This window comes from Bos taurus, chromosome 3 (assembly GCF_002263795.3).
Source record: "Bos taurus isolate L1 Dominette 01449 registration number 42190680 breed Hereford chromosome 3, ARS-UCD2.0, whole genome shotgun sequence".
NCBI classification, from domain to species: Eukaryota; Metazoa; Chordata; class Mammalia; order Artiodactyla; family Bovidae; genus Bos; species Bos taurus.
The window spans coordinates 28,697,234-28,717,405 of record NC_037330.1 but is presented as its reverse complement, the minus strand read 5'-3'; the positions used below and the strand labels follow the sequence as shown (position 1 = coordinate 28,717,405).

Here is a 20,172-nt window from a genome sequence, read left to right as displayed (position 1 = left end):
TCCCTGGGTTGATCAGATCCCTTGGAGAAGGGAATGGCAACCCACTCCAGTCTTCTTGCCTGGAGAATTCCACTGACAGTGGAGCCTGGCGGCTACAGTCCATGGGGTTACAAAGAGTAGGACATGACTGAATAACGTTCACTCACTCACTCACCTAAAATCAATTTCACAAATTCACACACATACACACAAAAACCTTGGCAAAAGCCATTCATGCATTTTTCTTGCATGAGTAAAACTTAAAACTTAAGGCTGCTTTCCAAATCTTAGAAGAATTAGAATTCCAGTAGGTCAGGTTTTATCCTGCTATTCATTTCAGTCTAAAGTTTATTTATTCTCATTTGTGGAAATGCTGAAATAAGAGTCAAAGAATGAAAATACTGGAGTTCTTACCCTTGGAAGATTTTTCCTTTTCCTGTTTGCAACTTCTCCAGCTCGGAAAAGCTTCCATTCTGTTAACGTGACTGGCAATGTAGTATCCTTTGTGAGCTTTGACCTTATATAAGCTTGTGAGTTCTTCAGTTCCATAGTCTTCCGGTGAAGGAAATGAGGTTTGGGAGGAAGCTAAAAAAGAAGAGGTATTGGTAAGGGTAAGATCATCTAGGTAATGCCTATGTTCTCAAAGTCAAAGCTATTCTCTCCCAAATATTTATCTTTCCTTTAAAATCATCTCAAATGAGGATTCTGCCTACAATGTAGGAGACCCGGGTTCAGTTCCTGGGTGGGGAAGATCCCTGGGGAAGGAAATGGCAACACACTCCAGTATTCTTGCCTGGAGAATCCCATGGACAGAGGAGCCTGGCAGGCTACAGTCCATGGGGTCACAAGAGTCGAACAGGACTTAGTGACTAAACCACAACTACCACCACCTCCAAGTGAGGATACCATACTTTCTTTTTCACTGTAAAGAGATTTCTCAGGATTCTAATCCAAAGTTCTTCTACAACAATGTAATTGAGTTTACAGAGAACAACAGCTCAGAGTCCTCATTAGCTCAAGGCAGTCTTTGCTTTTGGGGGTGGTGAGTGCTTTCAGGGACCAGACAGGTAATTTAGGCCATAGGTGATGCAAACCTACTACGGAGCTGTGGTAACTAGAGTGAACTGAAAGGTTTATGGCTTGTCCAGAGGTGTTTACATTCAAGTTTTCTGAAGTGCTAAAAAGCAAACAAAACCCCTCCCCAAAACCAAATTTAGTTTTGTGCTGCCCCCTCAAAACAAAGAACAACAAACCCATATTTCAGTGCCTCTCAGTTTTGGCCCTAATTAAACCACTTTAACCGTTTTTTGTAGGGATCATAAATAAGATTCTAATTTTTTTAATATTAATTCTCTGGTTATACCTTGGGTGTTCTGAAAGCACTTTTCGGGGGTGGGAGCTTCCATGCTGAAGGGGATCTCCACAGGGGCAAAGGCTGCACTGGAATGTCTTCATATGGATTTTCTTTGGTAGGATCTTGAAAAAAAAAAAAAAAGGAAAATGAAGAAGTTTAGAGGAACAGAATTACATGAGGACAAAGTGACTACATGTAAAAGGAAAAGAAAAAACTGACTGGTTCAGCTCTCTACTCTACACTGCTTTAGGGATATAGGTCTTAAAATCAGTGGTACTTTACACTTACAAACCACTCAGGCATCTAACCAACAAAAGTCTACTTCTGAACTGAAGAGTCCACTAAACTAGATGTTAGAGAATAAAGGAATTTATATAACAAAGGTTTCAGTATTAAAAAGGAAAATCTAGAGCAAGACATGCTTGATTGTAAAACAAAATATCACATTCTATTTAAGGGCTGCCCCAACTACATACTCATTAAATTGAATTGCAGAGTTTGTGAACACCTACATATGATATCCTCATAGATATTGTCCTCAGACTGTGTGTAATAAAGTGCTGAGCCAGAATTTCTTCCAAGTTCTTCATGAATCTTCTGCGAGTTCCGATTTCGAAAGTGCTGAATGTCCTCAAACTCAAAGGATTTCCTTAAGAAAGGAGATATAATTTAAGGTTGTATCTTTTAAAACTATGGCATGACAGAAATTAATAAGTAAAGGACTTGTGTGAATAATTACAAAGATGTTTTTATCATATACCTAAAAGTAATAAATTAGGCTGGAGCCTTATATGAACCATGAGAAAACTGTAGGGCTTCCCAGGTGGTGCCACTGGTAAAGAACCCATCTGCTGATGCAGGAGACAAGAGACCTGGGTTCAATCCCTGGGTCTGGAATATCCCTTGGAGGAAGGCATGGCAACCCACTCCAGTATTCTTGCTTCAAGAATCCCATGGACAGAGGAGCCTGGCTGGCTACAGTCCATGGGGTTGCAAAGAGTCAGACATGACTGAAGCAACAACTTACCACGCACACAGCCAATTACATTCATGTTCTTCTTTGGGTACTTTATTAAATTTACTCTCGAATAAAAAGTGAGCCTAGAGCCAGCATGCCCTAAATGAAATAGAAGAACGCACTAGCTTCCCTATATATTTTTAAACATAGAAAATGGAAGTTTTTCAGAAATAGACTCACAGACTTAGAATGAACTTATGGTTATTGCCAGGGAGAGGATGAGGGGAATGGATAGTCAGGGAGTTTGGGGTCAACATGTATACACTGCTATAATTAAAATGGATAACCAACAAGGACCTTACAGAGAACTCTGCTCAATGTAATGAGCAGCCTGGCTGGGAGGGGAGTTTGGGGGAGAAGGGATACATGTATATGTATTATTTAGTCCCTTTGCTGTCCACCTGAAACTAACATAACATTGTTAATCGGCTACACTCCAATACAAAATAAAAAGTTTTTAAAAAATAATGTGGCTAACATGTAGATCCACTCTCTTCCAGGTACATATATTTTATGAATATTACTTGATATGATCATTAAACTATCTCAGCACATGTAATCACATTTTTTTCCTTGTGATGAGAACTCTTAACATCTCTTACAACTTTCAAATATACACTATTGTGTTATTAACTAGCTTTATTGTGGTGATTATTTCACAATACATAAACATATCAAATTGCTATGTTGTACACCTGAAACTCATATAATGTTACATGTCAATTATATTTCAATAAAAATTTTTAATTAAAAAATAAAAGTTTTTCTATGATTGTGTCAGTAGATATTACCTGTACTCCTGATAGTCTTGTAGGTATTTTCCCCTTGGGTCAATCAACATCTATATATCAAATCAGAGGTGTAACCCATGCATGGAAATGGAAATTGGTTTGAAAAGGAAAAAGCTCAATGGTTCTATAAGGAGAATACTGAAAATCATTACCTTTCAAATAAAAACATACCTTTTAGATCTCCCTCTGATTTTTCCACCATATTTCTTTGGTTCAGGTTCCTGAGAAGAGGCCAAAGAAGATTCTGCACAAGAATTATTTTCACAGTATTTTCTGTCACAGTTTCTTTCTTTATATGGCATAGGGCCAGATTCAGATAAATATCTGAATGTCCTACGAGGTTTTGGCAAAGGATTTATAGAAGGTCCACATTCTTGTCCCTCAGGCTCAGAGTAAATGTTTTCTAAGCTCTTCGTTACTCCATATGAACTATCCAGAACTCTGAAATTCAGTTCTTTTTCTGAAGAGCCACAATGCTCCAAAGCCAAATTTAAGACTTTATCTGGGGAAAGTGCTTCTATTTTCTTCCACAATATCTGTGAGGTATAGAAATTTCCTGGAGGTAATGAAGTCTCTGGATCTAAAACTTCTTTCCAGTTTTCAATTTGTTTGACCCGAGAACATACCCAGTTGGGTTCTGATTCATTTTTAAATAAGTGTGTATCATCATATTCACGTTTTTCACTTTCATCCTCACTTTGATTGTGGCTTTTGGCGTCTTCATTAATACCTTGATCAACATTTTGAGTGTTGGTTACATCCAGCTTTTTGCTCTTTCCCTCAGCAATAGGCGTTTTCTTAAGAAGACTCTCTTGATTACAGTTATTATATCTCACTCCAAAGTCCTTTGCATGCCACTTATCTGGGTTAGATATACCATTAGTTCTTCCTTCCCACTGGGAAATTTTTTGCTTGATGTTTTTGCAGTGGCTTCTTGACAGTGTATGAACAGCAGAACGAGAAAAGCCAACATCCATGTTCCCAGTTGGGTGCATGACAAACAATGAATTTTACTAAGGTTCCATCAGAAGTCACTGTGAAAAACTATATTCATTATCTCACGAGTTAGAATCCGAAAAATTCCAGTATTTTCCTTTCATCTTTAACTTGAAAATCTTTTTTTAAAAAGAAAAATTCTTATCATCGATCCTTGTTGAAAATGGCTACAACTCTATCTTGAATAATCCTATTAAAATGAGATGAATATGTTAACACAGTTTTATAATTTCCTAATTTAAATTCCACTAAAACACTGCCCACCTATCCCTAAATAACTCACTTATATTTCATATGTAAAGATGTACCTGTCATCCATTAAGTAATTCAACTTCATTAAGGCATTCCTAAGATAGTGGCATAATATTATAGAGAAAATATTATTTATGGCATTTCTCAAACTATCTGCTTTCATGTTCTGCATAGTTCCTAATATTAAGTAGAATGAGGTTTTATAAGAGATTATAATAGTACTATACAACATTATTTTGTAATAAATCAATTCTTTTTTTAAAAGAAACTTTAATATTTATTTATTGATATTTGGCTGCATATTGGATCGTGAGGGCTTAGCTGCCCTGTGGTATGTGGGACCTTAGTTCCCTGACCAGGGATTGAACTCACATCCCCTGTATTGCAAGGGATTGAATTTTTAACCACAAGACCACCAGGAAAGTCCCCATAAATCAACTATTTATGAAACTTTCACTTAACGAAACAGGAGCAACAGACTACTATCAGAAATACATCTCAAATACCAAAAGTTTATGTATAATTTCAGAGGAAGAGTCAATTAGTTTGGAAACACACCAACAGCTGATTTCCTTTTCTAGTCCTATGTTGAGAGATAATATTAGCTCATCATATACCCTTATTTCAACCTTGCTATTAGCAGCCCAGAATTTCATATTGTTTTGTTTTTTAGTTACTAAGTCGTGTCCAATTCTGCCACCCCATAGACTGTAGTCTGCCAGGCTCCTCTGTCCATAGGATTTCCCAGGCAAGAAGACTGGAGTGGATTGCCATTTCCTTCTCCAGGGGATCTTTCTGACCCAGGATTCAAACCCACATCTCCTGCATTGGCAGGCAGTTTCTTTACCACCAGGAAAGAATTCCATATATGCAGAGCTAAAGACAATCCAAGGTGCCGTCAACTACAGTTACTTTGAAATGTAATTACTTATTTCATCACTAACTGAACTTTCCACATCTCTGCCACCACATCCTTGACCCGTATCAGCAAAAATACTTACAGCCACTGTCACATCTCTTCCTTTCATGCAGAGGCTTCACTCATTTAGGCCCATTAACTGTTTCCTCAAATGCAAAGTTTGGCAGAGAACTTTTCCTAGTAACTGAGTAAAGGATCTGGTCTCAAGTTCTACTGTATACTGGTTAAAAATAGCAACTGATTCAATACTTCCTGAGGCAGGGGTCATCCTTCCTTGAGCTCTGTCTGTGTGGCCTTGATTAACAGGCAGGAAGAAGTCTTGGCCCAGCTCTGTCAATGTCCCTGACCAAACCGATACATACACGACACACACATACACAATTTATTGTAGGCAGAGCAACTGCTAATCAGGACTTCTATCAATTTAAAATATTTCTTCAAGTTTGTAGAAAAACCAGCTCTGCTAGCAAGTAAACTTTGATGAGGGTCTGATACAAAGAAAAAGATTTTTAAAAATCTTAAGAAATTAAACTCACATGAGTGAAAAAAAAAAAACAAAACATAGCACCTAAATATAAAAGCTGTTGTGCAGAATTCTTGACAAAAGATGAAAGCATAGACTCTGAACCTCAAATCAGCTTCTACTGCTCATTATTAAAACTCTGAAACTCCTTTTCTACTTTCTGATGTTTACAGAGGATTCCTAAGGCTTTTTAAAGGTGTCCTTGAGACTCAGGTTTTCTTCACTACAGACAAAATAGGAATTTTTTTTCTCTTTACTGTGAGACTAGTTGAGGTTTTTGATACTTCTTGTTAACTTTTTCATTACTCTTCCCTTGTTAATGTGTTTTAAGTATGAATGGGTCAAATTGTGAAGAAAAAGATGAAAACTGGTTGGGCTAAAAAAAAAAAACAGTTTAACTCGAAAAGTACTGGCAACAAATGGAATTTGTTGTCTATAGAATTCATATACAAATATAAATGATGAGTGTTCATGGTGTTTCAGGGGCAACAGAGCGGCATAGCACCATGAAACTCCTAATATATTAATTGGTAGGCAGTATGCAGAGAAGTACTACTTTCTCCTAAAAAAAGGAGCTTTTTAAAATTGACAAACTATTTCAAAGCCAAAAATTTTTAATGCATTCTAACTAGATTGATGCCTTCATTGATATTACAGAGAATCTATCTTTATACATCAATGCAAAGCTAATTTTTGCCAAATTAAACTTTTTGGAATGTGACTTGCCTAACCTTATATATAAGCTGTGATTTTGTCCTATTCAAAAAATAAGAATCACCAAACCAAGAGTTACCTGTTTTTTCCTTATAGCCTTCTCACATTTGAGGGTCCTTTTTACCCTAATTAAATTGAGTTGCTTTGCTACCCACCTCTTCCTCCCCCATGGCTCTCCTAGCCTGCAAGACTTATATCCCTTCCCCCACTCCTCTAGTTTCTTGCCTTGACCTCCACTATCACTAGACATTCTAACCCCTAAGTGCTGGTCCAGCTTTCCAGCCCTAGCTCTCTCCAAACTTCATCTTTAGAAAACTTCCTAAGCCAACTTATTCACATATTCGTCCACAGAGATTGCTCTCTCAAGCTTGCCTCAACAGTTCTAACAGAATCACAGCTTAAGAAAATGTAACAGCTCCAACAATTTTTAAAATTTTGCTTCTTAATACTACAAAATGAGTCAAAGGCTTCTCCAACTATTAAAGACCATTAAGTCAGGGAGGAATCGCACAAAGAGAAACCAGAGCTCACGAGAAGCACGATGGACAACCTCAGCAGAAGAAAACAGCAACTTACTCCCTCAGGGGAGCAAAAGTGTAAATGTGACAAACTAAGCATGATTTTAAAATATAATAAAACAGAATACTTGGGAGTAAATACTAGGAGAAAAAAAGGTACTAATCAATTTTTTTCCCCTATTCTTTTTCCCAAAGAGGTGATTCTTAATCATGTCCCTTTGTTTTTATTATCTATTGCTTCTGTGAGTATTACTTTGATCCAAGAAATACTCAACTATAGTTTGTCAGCTTACGATGTAATTCATAATATAAACTATCATATATAGGATTTGGTGTTCTTAGCCCTTTAAGAGAAACCAACCAAAATCCATTCAGGTAAGTGAAATTCTCTGTAAGAAAGAGAATATTAATGTTCTATTTTACTAAATTCACATCTACATAAGAAAGTTTCTCACTCCACACCCTTTAAACTATTTTATTGATTAAATAAAATCTGGCAAAATAGGAAGCATTTGGAACATTCTAAGTGTTAGTTGCTCAGTTGTGTCCGATTCTTTGCATCCCCATGAACTGTAGCCCACCAGGCTCCTCTGTCCATGGAATTCTCCAGGCAAGAGTACTGGAGTTGGGTAGCTTATTCCCTTCTCCAGGGGATCTTCCTGACCAAGGGACGGAACTCGGGTCTCCTGCATTGCAAGCAGTTTCTTTACATTCTCAAAATTGATTTTAAAACTGATAAAAGGGTATACTTTTATTTTTGGCTACACTAGGTGGTATGCAGGATATCAGTTCCCCAATCAGGGATCAAAGCAGTGCTCCCTGCCCTGGGAGTGTGGAATCTTGACTACTGGACTGGCAGGGAAGTCCCCAAGAGTATACTTTTAAATGGTTAATTTTTTGTTATGTGAATTTTGCCTCAATCAGAAAGGTTGATGAAAGGGACCAAGAAGACCCCCACTTTTGGTATGACATAATAAGTGGACTAGACTTGCCTTCTCAACATAGATAACAATAAAACTGGTTAATAAATAAATGCTTTCAGATATTGGATAACAGCAAAGAACTCTGGTGCTTGAAAAAGAAAAATGAAGTGGACACCAAGATGGTCCAGTTTTCACCTTCGAGGTTCTTTTCAAAAAACAGCATAGAACATGGTAATCATGCTGAATTAAGGAAAAAGAGACCAGCGCGTGGAGGGGCCGAGGCAAATGGAACCTTCAGGGTACAGTATCAGAGAGGAGGGAGCAGCACAGAGGAAAAGCTCCAGAAATCTAGAGGATCTACCTGAGTCGTGGGCTGAATATGTACAGGGTAATGTGCAGGGTAACACTGCACAAGGCTGGGCAACAAATTACTGGGAAAGAATAGCTAATGGCACCCAGTAAGACTAGTACCCAGAGTTAACGAAGGTCTGGGCAATGTTCAACTTCCAATGATCTACACGAGGGAGGCCTTGTCAAACAGCCAGTAATTCAGTAGAGACAGTAGGAGGTCCTAGCTTCCCATAGTGCAGTTGGACTATACTAGCCCTAGAGTGAAGGATGCTTTGCAGCCACCACAGAAAATCTTTAAAAAAGCCTTAAAAGGATCAAGTTGATTCAGAAGTAATTAAATATCCACATAAGTCAATAATTTTTACATGACATCAAAATCTAGATGTGCTACAATATAACATTTACAATATCCAGCATCCAATCAAAATTACTAAACATGTAAAGAAGCCCCAAAATGAGACTCATAATCAGGAGAAAAATCAGTTACTAGAAACAGAACCAAAAGTGACAGACATGATAGAGTTGGCAGTTCAGTTCAGTCGCTCAGTCGTGTCCCACTCTTTGCGACCCCATGAATCGCAGCACGCCAGGCCTCCCTGTCCATCACCAACTCCCAGAGTTCACTCAAACTCATGTCCATCGAGTTGGTGATGCCATCCAGCCATCTCATCCTCTGTCGTCCCCTTCTCCTCCTTCCCCCAATCCCTCCCAGCATCAGAGTCTTTTCCAATGAGTCAACTCTTCGCATGAGGTGGCCAAAGTACTGGAGTTTCAGCTTTAGCATCAGTCCTTCCAAAGAACACCCAGGACTGATCTCCTTTAGAATGGACTGGTTGGATCTCCTTGCAGTCCAAGGGAAATCACTGCAGATGGTGATTGCAGCCATGAAATTAAAAGACACTTACTCCTTGGAAGGAAAGTTATGACCAACCTAGATAGCATATTGAAAAGCAGAGACATTACTTTGCCAACAAAGGTCCGTCTAGTCAAGGCTATGGTTTTTCCTGTGGTCATATATGGATGTGAGAGTTGGACTGTGAAGAAAGCTGAGTGCCGAAGAATTGATGCTTTTGAACTGTGGTGTTGGAGAAGACTCTTGAGAGTTGGCAGAGAAAGGCTTTAAGTCAAATATTTTAAATATATTCATAAACTTAAAGAAAAATATGAACATAATGAGTAGGGAAATGGAAGATATAAAAAAGAACACAAAGAGAACTTCTGGAGCTTAAAAACACTTGACCTGAAATGAAAAGTTTGCTGGGTTATTTGAACAGCAGATTTTATACACTGTAGAGGAAATGACCAGTGAAGTTGAGTAAGTAGTAACAGAAACTCAAAAACTAAAACAAAAACTGAAGCACAGAGAGCAGAAAAGGTTAAAAAAAAGTCTTACTAGAAATGAGGGGGTGGGGTCAGGGGACAAATATTTCAAGAAATAACAGCTGAAATTTTTCTAACTTTGATGAACACTCTTATCCCATAGAGCCAAGAGGCTCAACAAGTGCCAACAGGATAAATATAAGGAACGCCCTACTAAAGCAAACCATAATCAAGCTGCTGAAAACTGATGATAGAAAATTCTTAAGAGCCAAAGGAAAGGATATATCTTACATACAGGAACAACAGGGTAAATCAGAAAACAATGGAGGGATTTCCCTGGTAAGCCCAGTGGCTAAGACTTCGATCTCCCAATGCAGTGGGGCTTGGTTGGATCCATGGTCAAGGAACTAGATCCCACATGCTATGCCTAAGAATTCACATGCCTCATCTAAAGACCCTGCCTGCCACAAGGAAGATGGAAGATCCTGCATGCCACAACTAAGACCTGGTGCAGCCAAACAGATAAATTAAAAAAAAATTTTTTTTAAGAAAACAATGGAAAATATTTAGGGACTTCCATAGAAGCCCAGTGGCCAGGACTGGACGATTTCCCTGCCGCAGCCTGGGTTCAGTTCCTGGTCCTGTCTTGACCTGTGCGCTCAGCTGCTCAGTCGTGTCTGACTCTTTGCGACCCCAAGGACTGCAACACGCCAGCTCCTCTGTCCATGGAATTTTCTAGGCAAGAATACTGGAATGTGTTGCCAATTCCTACTCCAGAGGATCTTTCTGACCCAGAGTCTCTTGTAAAATCTCTGGTCAGGAAACTAATATCCTATAAAGCATATGGCTCACCTCTCCCCCACTCCACCCCTCACCAAACACACACACACACACACACACACACACACACACACACACAATTTTAAATGCTAAGGGGAAAAAAACTGCGAATCTAGAATTCTAGACAAATCCTTCAAGACTTGTGAATTTGTCACTGTTGATCTGCACTCAGGGCCAGTGACGTGATTTGTGGGCCCCAGGACAAGTTGAAAATGTGAGGCGCCTTATTCAAAGTGCTTTAAAGGTATATACGAAGCTTCTTCCTTTTTCCTAGAAGTCTCCCTTTCAATTTGTCTCAGTTTTAAATTGATTACTTAATGTTTTCTGTAAAAAAATTTTTTTAATCTAAATCATTTGCAAGCTTTTACCATTCATCTATATATTTAGGAGCACCATTTTAAATGCAAACATCTGAGCATGTAACTTGAATGCAGAATCAATGAACGTAAACAATTCCTATTTTGTGGCCTGTCCTGATGGGTTACTCCAGCTGGCCACAAGAGACAAATGTAGCCAGATTCAGGAAGGTTGGAAGAAGGATGAGAGGGTCCCCTCAGACATGGAATCTAGCCAAGAGAATGCTCTCAAGCCTAGGGATACTTGGGAGACGAGTGCAGATCCTCACAAGAACCTGGGAGCCCAGTCCTGTGATGTGGGGCATGCACATGCTAACCTGGGCCTAATGGCTGCTGGAATCCCCTGCCTGCTACCCACTAAACTAAGAGGCCACGCTCTAGCTGAGGCAAGGTCTGGGCAAGTACAGTCAGGTATCTCCCCATTTCACAGGCCTGTCTCTTTAACTCATGACAGACAGGTAACCCTGAGAGTCTTTAAACCTCTGCCAGAACACATTTGATTTCTGGATGGAGGTGGGCAATAGACTTGTCCTTGCAAGACCAACACCTTTGCTTGGTGGCTTGCCAGATATACCATGGTGCTGTCAGTATGGGATGGGACAGCCATTTATACAACCAATTTCAACCCTCAAACACCCAAGCGTCTGCTGAGAGTAGAGAGTGGCAGTAGTCAGAGGGTACAGGTGAGAAAGGGGCAATAGGGCAGGGCCAGATATGCCAGGGAGTCAGAGAGAGAAGACAGCTGAGAATCCATACTAAGGAGATGGCAGGAAGTCAGATTGTTTATGAATTGTGACTCCAAGCCCCTAGTACACACTACATTGTCCAATCAGACTTCACTTACAAAACTCAAATTCAAAGATAACATTTATCAGAATTTCTAGATGGCTACTGCACAGCATAAAATTCCACAGGGCTCTTCTAAGTGTGGGAACCTATGTAACTATACTGATCATATGCCTATGAAGCTCGACCTGCTTACACCATAAGAAATGCTAAAGAAAGTTATCCAAGTTGAAGAAAAATGATACCAGATGGAAATCTGGATATAAACAAAGAAACAATGAGAACCAAAAAATGCTACACATAGATAAATAAAAAACACATGGGACTTCCCTGGTGGTCCAGTGGTAAAGAATCTGCCTGCCAATGCAGCAGACACAGGTTTGATCCCTGGTCTGGGAAGATCCCGGACTTCCCTGGTGGCTCAGACAGTAAAGCGTCTCCCTACAGTGCAGGAGACTTGGGTTTGATCCCTGGGTCAGGAAGATCCTCTGGAGAAGGAAATGGCAACCCACTCCAGTACTCTTGCCTGGAAAATCCCATGGACGGAGGAGCGTAGTAGGCTACAGTCCATGGGGTCGCAAAGAGTCAGACATGACTGAGCAACTTCACTTCACTTCACTTCTGGGAAGATCCCACATGTCGCAGGGCAACTAAGCCCATGTTTCACAACTGATGACTCTGTGCTCTAGGGCCCTTGTGCAGCAAAGAAGACCCAATGCAGCCAAAAATAAATAAATAAATATAGAAAAACACATTTTTGCCATTATTATCTCTAAAACTGATTGACTATTTACAGTAAACATAATAAGGTACTGTGGAATTTAAAATAATGTCAAAATAAATGTAAGACAAGAACACAAAGGAGGGAAAGAAAAATGGAAGTACAGCACTAAGTTTCTTACTTTACATATCAAGTGGGATATTACTTGAATAGGTTGAAGTAGTAGTATGGTGTAAATTCTAAAGCAACCACTAAAAGAAAAACAAAGAATAGCCAAGAAGTTAATAAGAAAATATTAAATGAAATTCTAAAAAATACTCAATGCAAAAAAAGATGTGGAAGTGAGAAGAGACACAAGAAAAACAGCAACCACAAAATAACCACATGGGACAAACAAAAAATGAAAACAAGATGATATACTTAAATATGACCATACTAATAATTATGGTGTATAATAAATAAGCTAAGCTCTAAATAAAAGGCAAAGATGATCAAACTTGATAAAAAAGCAAGACCTAATTCTACACTTCTATAAATTGTACTTTGAATAAAAAGACACAGATCAAGTTAAAGTAGAGATACAAATACCAAACACTATCTAGGAACACTGCATTATCTATATTAACAGCAGACTTCTAGGGCAAGAAAATTAGCACAAATAAAAAGAGACATTTCAAACAAATAATAGAGTCAATTCATCAAGAAGAACTATAATCCTAAATGTTTATGTACTTAATGATAAAATTTCAAAATGCAAGAACCCAAAATGTCAGAGCTAAAAATGACAAATGGACAAATCCACAATTTTAGTATTTCATCACTGTTCATCAGTAGTAATTGACAGAAAAACAAAAAATCAGTAAATATATAAGACTTGAATACTACTATCAATCAACTTGACTCACAAGTGATATTTTAGAATACTACTCCCAACAATATAATTCAAATACACATAGAACATTTACCAACAGACCATATGTTGAGCCATAAAAAAAGATTTGATAAATTTAAAAGGATTGAAATCATTCTGAGAATGTTTTCTAACCCCAAATGGAACTGAATTAGAAGTCAGTTATAAACCAAAAGGAAAATCCCCAAATACTTAGAAATAAACACTTATATTACAAAAGGAAAAAGAAGTTTAAAAACAATGAATGAGGATATTATTTCTTGGTGTTTTAAGTTGGAACACATTTTACCCCATTAAGTTTCAAGTTTTATTTTAATTTTCTCTCCAGATTAAACACTCTAGCTTAACATTTGTCTAAATTATTTTACAGCCAATCCAGCACAAAATCTACTGTTCTTTTCAAATCTACATTTTTCTAAACCATGTGGTGAAATTTGGGTGTTATCATTTCACCTAAGACATGAACAATAAATGATTTAATGTTCTCCCTCAAAAAGGAAAAAAAAAAAAAAAACCCAAAGCAAATAGAAAGAAATAAATAATAGTGAGTATTGATGAAACAGCAACACATGAATAATGGAAAAGTATTAATAAGACAAAAAAGTTACTTAAAAAGATCAATAAATTGATAAACCACTAGGTAGATAAATAATAAAGATAATAAAATAAAATAAAATAAATAAGAGAATAAAATAAATAAAAATAAAATAAAATAAATAAGAGAATAAAATAAATAAAAAAGGAAAAATTAGCAATATCAGGAATGAAAAAGGGGGCATCACTGCAGATCCCACATTAAAAGACATAAAGGACTACTATAAATAAGTTTATGCTAGTAGATTTGACAACTTAGACAAATTTCTTGAAAGAAACAAAGTGACAAAACTGAAGTAAGATCTAGGAATTCTGAATACCTCTATATTTGCTGCTGCTGCTGCTGCTAAGTCGCTTCAGTCGTGTCCGACTCTGCGTGACCCCATAGACGGCAGCCCACTGGGCTCCCCCGTGTCTGGGATTCTCCAGGCAAGAACACTGGAGTGGGTTGCCATTTCCTTCTCCAATGCATGAAAGTGAAAAGTGAAAGTGAAGTCGCTCAGTTGTGTCCGACTCTTAGTGACCCCATGGACTGCAGCCTGCCAGGCTCCTCCATCCATGGGATTTTCCAGACAAGAGTACTGGAGTGGGGTGCCACTGCCTTCTCCCAGGGGAGTACTAGTGAAGTAGTAGTAGTAGTAGTGAAGTCGCTCAGTCGTGTCCGACTCTTTTTCGACCCCATGGACTACAGCCCACCAGGCTCCTCCATCCATGGGATTCTCCAGACAAGAGTACTGGAGTGGGCTGCCATTTCCTTCTCCAGGGGATTTTCCCGACCCAGGGATCGAATCCAGGTCTCCCGCATTGTAGGCAGATGCTTTACCATCTGAACCACCAGCGAAGTCAATGGAGTACTACTCAGTCATAAAAAGAACAAAATTTGCCATCTGTAACAACATGGATGGGCTTGGAGGGTATTATGCTTAGTGAAATAAGTCTAACAGAGAAAGACAAATACTGTATGCTATCATTTACAGGCAGAATCTAAAATCTGAAACAGATGAATGAATCTAACCAAACAGAAACAAACTCACAGATATAGAAAACATCAGGAGGGAGATGGAAGAAGGAGGGGCAAAATAAAGGGAGGTAATTAGGAGGCATAAAGTGCTATGTATAAAATAAATAAGCTACAAGTTTATATTGCACAGTACAGAGAATATAGGCAATATTCCATAATAAGTATAAATGGAGTATAATGTATAAAAATTCTCAGTTTCACACTTGAAATTAATATAATATTATATACCAACTATATCTCAATTAAAACAAACAGATGCAGAAAAAGCATTTGAAAAAATTCTTACCCATCCATAATTGTAAAAAAAAAGAACTCTTTAGAAAATGAGTAATTAAATTTCTACAATGTGATAAAGGGCATCTATGAAAAAAACAACTGTAATATCATACTAAGTGGTAAAAGACTGAACACCTTTCCCTTAAGACTGGGAAAAAGGCAACAATGTCTTTTTTCCCCACTTTTATTCAACCCTGTATGAAAAGTCTTAATCAATGCCATAAGGCAAGAAAAAATTTTTTTAAAGTTTGGAAAAGAAGTAAAACATTTTTTTGGGCAAACATGATGATATATTTAGTCAATTCCAAGAAATCCACTATTATAAGCTAGTAGAATTCATGAGAGAATTTAGCAAGGTCTCAGGTGACTTCCCTGGTGGCTCAGACAGTAAAAGCATCTGCCTACAATGTGGGAGGACACAGGTTCGATCCCTGGGTTGGGAAGATTCCCTGGAGAAGGAAATGGTACCCCACTCCAGTACTCTTGCCTGGAAAATCCCATGGACGGAGGAGCCTGGTAGGCTACAGTCCATGGGGTTACAAAGAGTCAGACATGACTGAATGACTTCACTTTCGCTTTTCAGGATACATGGTCAGTATTTAAGATTTAATTGTACTTATAGATACTGAGATTTAACTGTACTTATAGAGCCTGGTGGGCTACTGTCTATGGGGTCGCACAGAGTCGGACATGACTGAAGCGACTTACTAGCAGCAGCAGCATAGATACTGAGAGTGCTGAAAAATAAAATTTAAAATAACATTTATAGCAGCATGAAAAATAGGAGATAAATACTTAGAAGTAAAAGACTTACGCACTGAAAAATACAAGATACTGCTGAGAAAAATTAAAGAATAATTTTTAAAAGAGATATACCACATTAATGAACTAAAAGCTTTGATTTTGTTATGATGTCTGATTCTCTCAAAATTGAGAGGCAGATTCAACACAATCCTAATCAAATTCATAGCAGACTTTGTAGTAGAAACTGACAAGTTGATTTTCAAATATATATGGAAATTCAAATGACCTAGAATAGCTTAAATAATTTTCAAAAATAACAAAGTGCTTTCAAGGCATTATAAAGCTGTGGTAATCAAGACTATGTGTACCAGTGAAAGCAGAGATAAATGGATCAATAGAACAGTACAGAGCCCAGAAATAGACCCACATGTGTACAGACCATTGATTTCCACAGAACTGGAAAGGAGTAATCTGTGGCACTGGGACAAATGGATATTCATATGGAAAAAATGAACCTCAACCCTTACCCACACCATGTACCAAAATTAACTTAAAATGTACAGGAGTCCCCTCCCTATCCATGAAGGGCACATTCCAGTGGATGCTGAAATGGCTGATAATACCAAATCCCATATATATTGTTTTGTCCTATAATGGGTGGGTAGCAGAAATAGCATGGATTCTCTGGACAAAAGGATTATTCATGTTCCCTGAAGGACAGAGCAAAATGGTGGGAGATTTCGTCATGCTACTCAGAACAGCATGCAGTTTTCAAATTATAAACTGTTTATTTCTGGAATTTTCTATTTGGTATTTTGGATCACAATTGACTGTGTGTAACTGGAAATCACAGAAATTGAAACCACAGATAGGGAAGGATTACTGTATCATAAACCTAAGCCTAAGAGATAAACCTATAAACCTTCTAGAAGAAAAAACAGGAAAAAAAAAAAATCTCTGTTAACTTTAGGAAGGGAAGCGATTTCTTAGAATACAGAAAGTCCTAGCCATAAAGGCAAAAACTTGCTAAAATGGATTTAATTAAAATGAAGATCTTCTGCTCTTCAAAAGATGTTTTAAAAATGAAATGGCAAACCACTGTGAGAAGTGTTATACACAATACATACATCTGACAAAGATTTAAATTCATTATGTAAAGAACTATAACAAACGAATAACTCACTCAATTAAAATGTGCATCAGATATGAACAGACACTTTACAAAAGATTTTAGGAGTAGCCAGTAAGTACAATAAAGCACCTGAAAAATGTACACTGTCGTTAGTCATCAAAAACGTGCAAATTAAAACACAAGGTAGCACTGCATACCCATTAGAATCACTGAAATTACAAAGAACTGCAGTGCCAAATATCGGAGCGCATGTAACTCTTAACACTGCTGGTGTAATATGGTACAGCTATTTGGAAAACAGTCTGGCAGTTGCTTGCTGCTGCTGCTAAGTCGCTTCAGTCGTGTCCAACTCTGTGCGACCCCATAGACAGCAGCCCACCAGGCTCCCCGGTCCCTGGGATTCTCCAGGCAAGAACACTGGAGTGGGTTGCCATTTCCTTCTCCAATGCATGAAAGTGAAAAGTGAAAGTGAAATCGCTCAGTCGCATCTGACTCTTAGCGACCCCATGGACTGCAGCCCACCAGGCTCCTCCGTCCATGGCAGTTGCTTATAACGTTACTAATAAACATGATTGCCTTGTGTATGTGTGTGCACACTCAGCCGCTCAGTCATGTCTGACTCTTTGTGACCCCATGGACTGTAGCTCACCAGGCTCCTCTATCCACAGAATTTTCCAGGCAAGAATACTGGAGTGGGTTGCCACTTCATACTCCAGGGATCTTCCCCACCCAGGGATCGAATCCATGTCTCTTGCATCTCCTGCACTGGCAGGTGGATTCTTTTACCACTGTGCCTCCTGGGAAGCCCAATGAGCGCCATATGAGAAAATTATCAGACAGGCTGGGGGTTGGGACCTGGGACACTGCTGCAGTCCTTAGGACTGGAAAAATGTCTCCTAGAGCCACAGAATACAAAGAAATTATAAGGAACTAAAAATAACTGTGTGCATAAGCAGTTGGGTTAAATAATGAACAAGATACAAAGTGAGTAAATATGTAACTGCCACATCCAAGGTGCTGGGAGCAAAAGCAAGGTACAGGGCATGATCGCTACACAATGCATCACCAAAGGGGTGGGCAGACCACCGAAGCCACCCCTACCCTCACCCTACTTAAGGGACCAGCTCACTCCCTCACCCCATCCCCCAACCTCAGGGAGCAAGCAAGGAAACCAGTTACTTGATTTTGTTTCCTTGTGAGGACCATTAAAGCCTTGTCCGAATTTCTTATCTGGCCTCTCATCAACTTCTCTATTGATTAAAGAGTCCAAAAACCAGGCTCTATAACAATCTCACTTAGGCATTTCATATGAAAGGAAAATATTATGTTCACACAAATATTAATACTTTTACATGACTATTCATAGCAGCTTTATTCATGCTAGTCCCAAACTGGAAACAACCAAAAGATCATTAAGTGAATACACAAATTGTGATATAATCATACAATAGGGTATTACTCATCAATTAAAAAGAACTAATGATATGAGCAATAACTTGGATGTCTCTCAAAAGCATTATTCATAAACGAAAGAGTCCATACAGTATGATTCCATTCATATGAAATTCAAGAACAGGCGAAACTAATCTATTATGAAAGAAAGCAGATCAGTGGTTGCTTAGGGCCAGGAGGGTAAGAACTAACCACAGAGACATATAAGGGAATTTTGTGGAGTGATGGAAATATTACACATGTTGACTGGGATAGTAGTTATACAGCTGTATACATGTGTCAAAGCTACTGATCTTATACGTGTTATAAAATGGGTATATTTTACTGTTTGAAATTTTATCTCAGTGAAGTTAGTTTTTAAATGTGAAAAAAATTTAGTACACTGAAAATCCGACGTATTTTTGCTCTTAATTTGAATGAGAAAAATCATCCTGACTTTTAAAACATTTAAAACATGTCATTTACTTCAGAAATACGTATGACATCCCTTCTATGTGGAATCTAAAAAGAAATGATACAGATGAACTGACTTACAAAACAGAAAGAGACTCACAGACTTAGGGAATGAAGTTACGGTTGCTGGTGGGAGGGATGGGGTGAAGGGAGAATTAGGGAGTTTGGGATGGACATGTACACACTGCTATTTTTAAAATGGATAACCAACAAGAACCGACTGTATAGCACATGGAACTTTGCTTAATGTTACTCGGCAGCCTGGATGGGAGGGGAGTTTGGGGGAGAATGGATACGTACATATGTATGTGAACAGTCCCTTCACTGTTCACTGAAACTATCACAGCATTGTTAATTGGCTATACCTCAATACAAAATAAAAAGTTAAAAAAAAAAACAACAGAAAAGATAAGACATGTCATTTACTTCAAAAGTAATTTGCATAGTAGTTCAGTTACAAAGCAGTTTCAGTTAGCCTATCTCCTTTCCTCCTCATAACAAACTTGATTATTATATTATTGGGCACTTTTTTGTAGGTGAGGATACTAGTGCTCAGAGAAGATAAATGAATTGCCCAGGTCACAAAGTCCAAGGTTTTCTTCTATATCGCAGCTATTATTAAAAACTAGACAGTTCAGTTCATTTCAACCTGTTTTTCCCTTGTCAAAGCCAGAGACACTGAGCTCTCTAATTGTATGCCATTCCAGGAAAAAAAAAAAAAAGCCAACAAGATTTAACCTCTTGAATCTGAATATTTTAGGGGAAAACACTGCCAATATCAAATTTAAAAACAAAAGCTCTCCTCTTTGAAGTTAATGCCCCTCAAAACAGGTGTTACTGATCTTCTTTATCCTTAATAATGAAGTGAGAATCTTTGAATTAAACAGTGTTAAATCTGTTACTAAAGTAAACAAAACCCGAATACAATGAATTTCAATTTAGGGACAATTTAACTTTCAGTAAAATAATCTTCTATTCAATTTTCACATAAGGCTTACTACTTGGATGCAAAGGAAGTTCTCTACTTAATAAGGGCCCATATTTGTAATGAATTGCAAACCCATGTGTAATGAATCTTAGACCTTGGAAACAGTGAACATATGATGAATAAGATATGTTAATAACTATAAATAAAAATCACTCTTTGTATTCAAGCCTAAATTCTGTAGGATCAGTATTACTTTTCTCTGAACAACAGACTGGTCAGGAAATCTAAAATGAGTTGTCAT

At 38.0% G+C, this 20,172-nt stretch overlaps 1 protein-coding gene across 4 annotated transcripts in view; it reads right to left on the bottom strand.

The window, feature by feature from the left end:
• Positions 1-20,172, bottom strand: part of DENND2C (DENN domain containing 2C) — a 93,209-nt gene that overhangs the window by 37,202 nt on the left and 35,835 nt on the right. For 3 of the 4 annotated variants that reach the window (XM_059884560.1, XM_005204032.5, XM_005204034.5), the window contains exons 2-5: positions 3,314-4,328; positions 1,846-1,982; positions 1,343-1,455; positions 394-564 (exon numbers count right to left, since the gene is read on the bottom strand). In XM_059884560.1, coding sequence (XP_059740543.1) covers positions 394-564; positions 1,343-1,455; positions 1,846-1,982; positions 3,314-4,137 — 1,245 coding nt within the window. In that variant the 5' untranslated portion in view covers positions 4,138-4,328. Of the gene's footprint in view, positions 1-393; positions 565-1,342; positions 1,456-1,845; positions 1,983-3,313; positions 4,329-20,172 lie in introns of those variants that run through there. The other variant, NM_001192557.1, reaches the window with a different exon arrangement.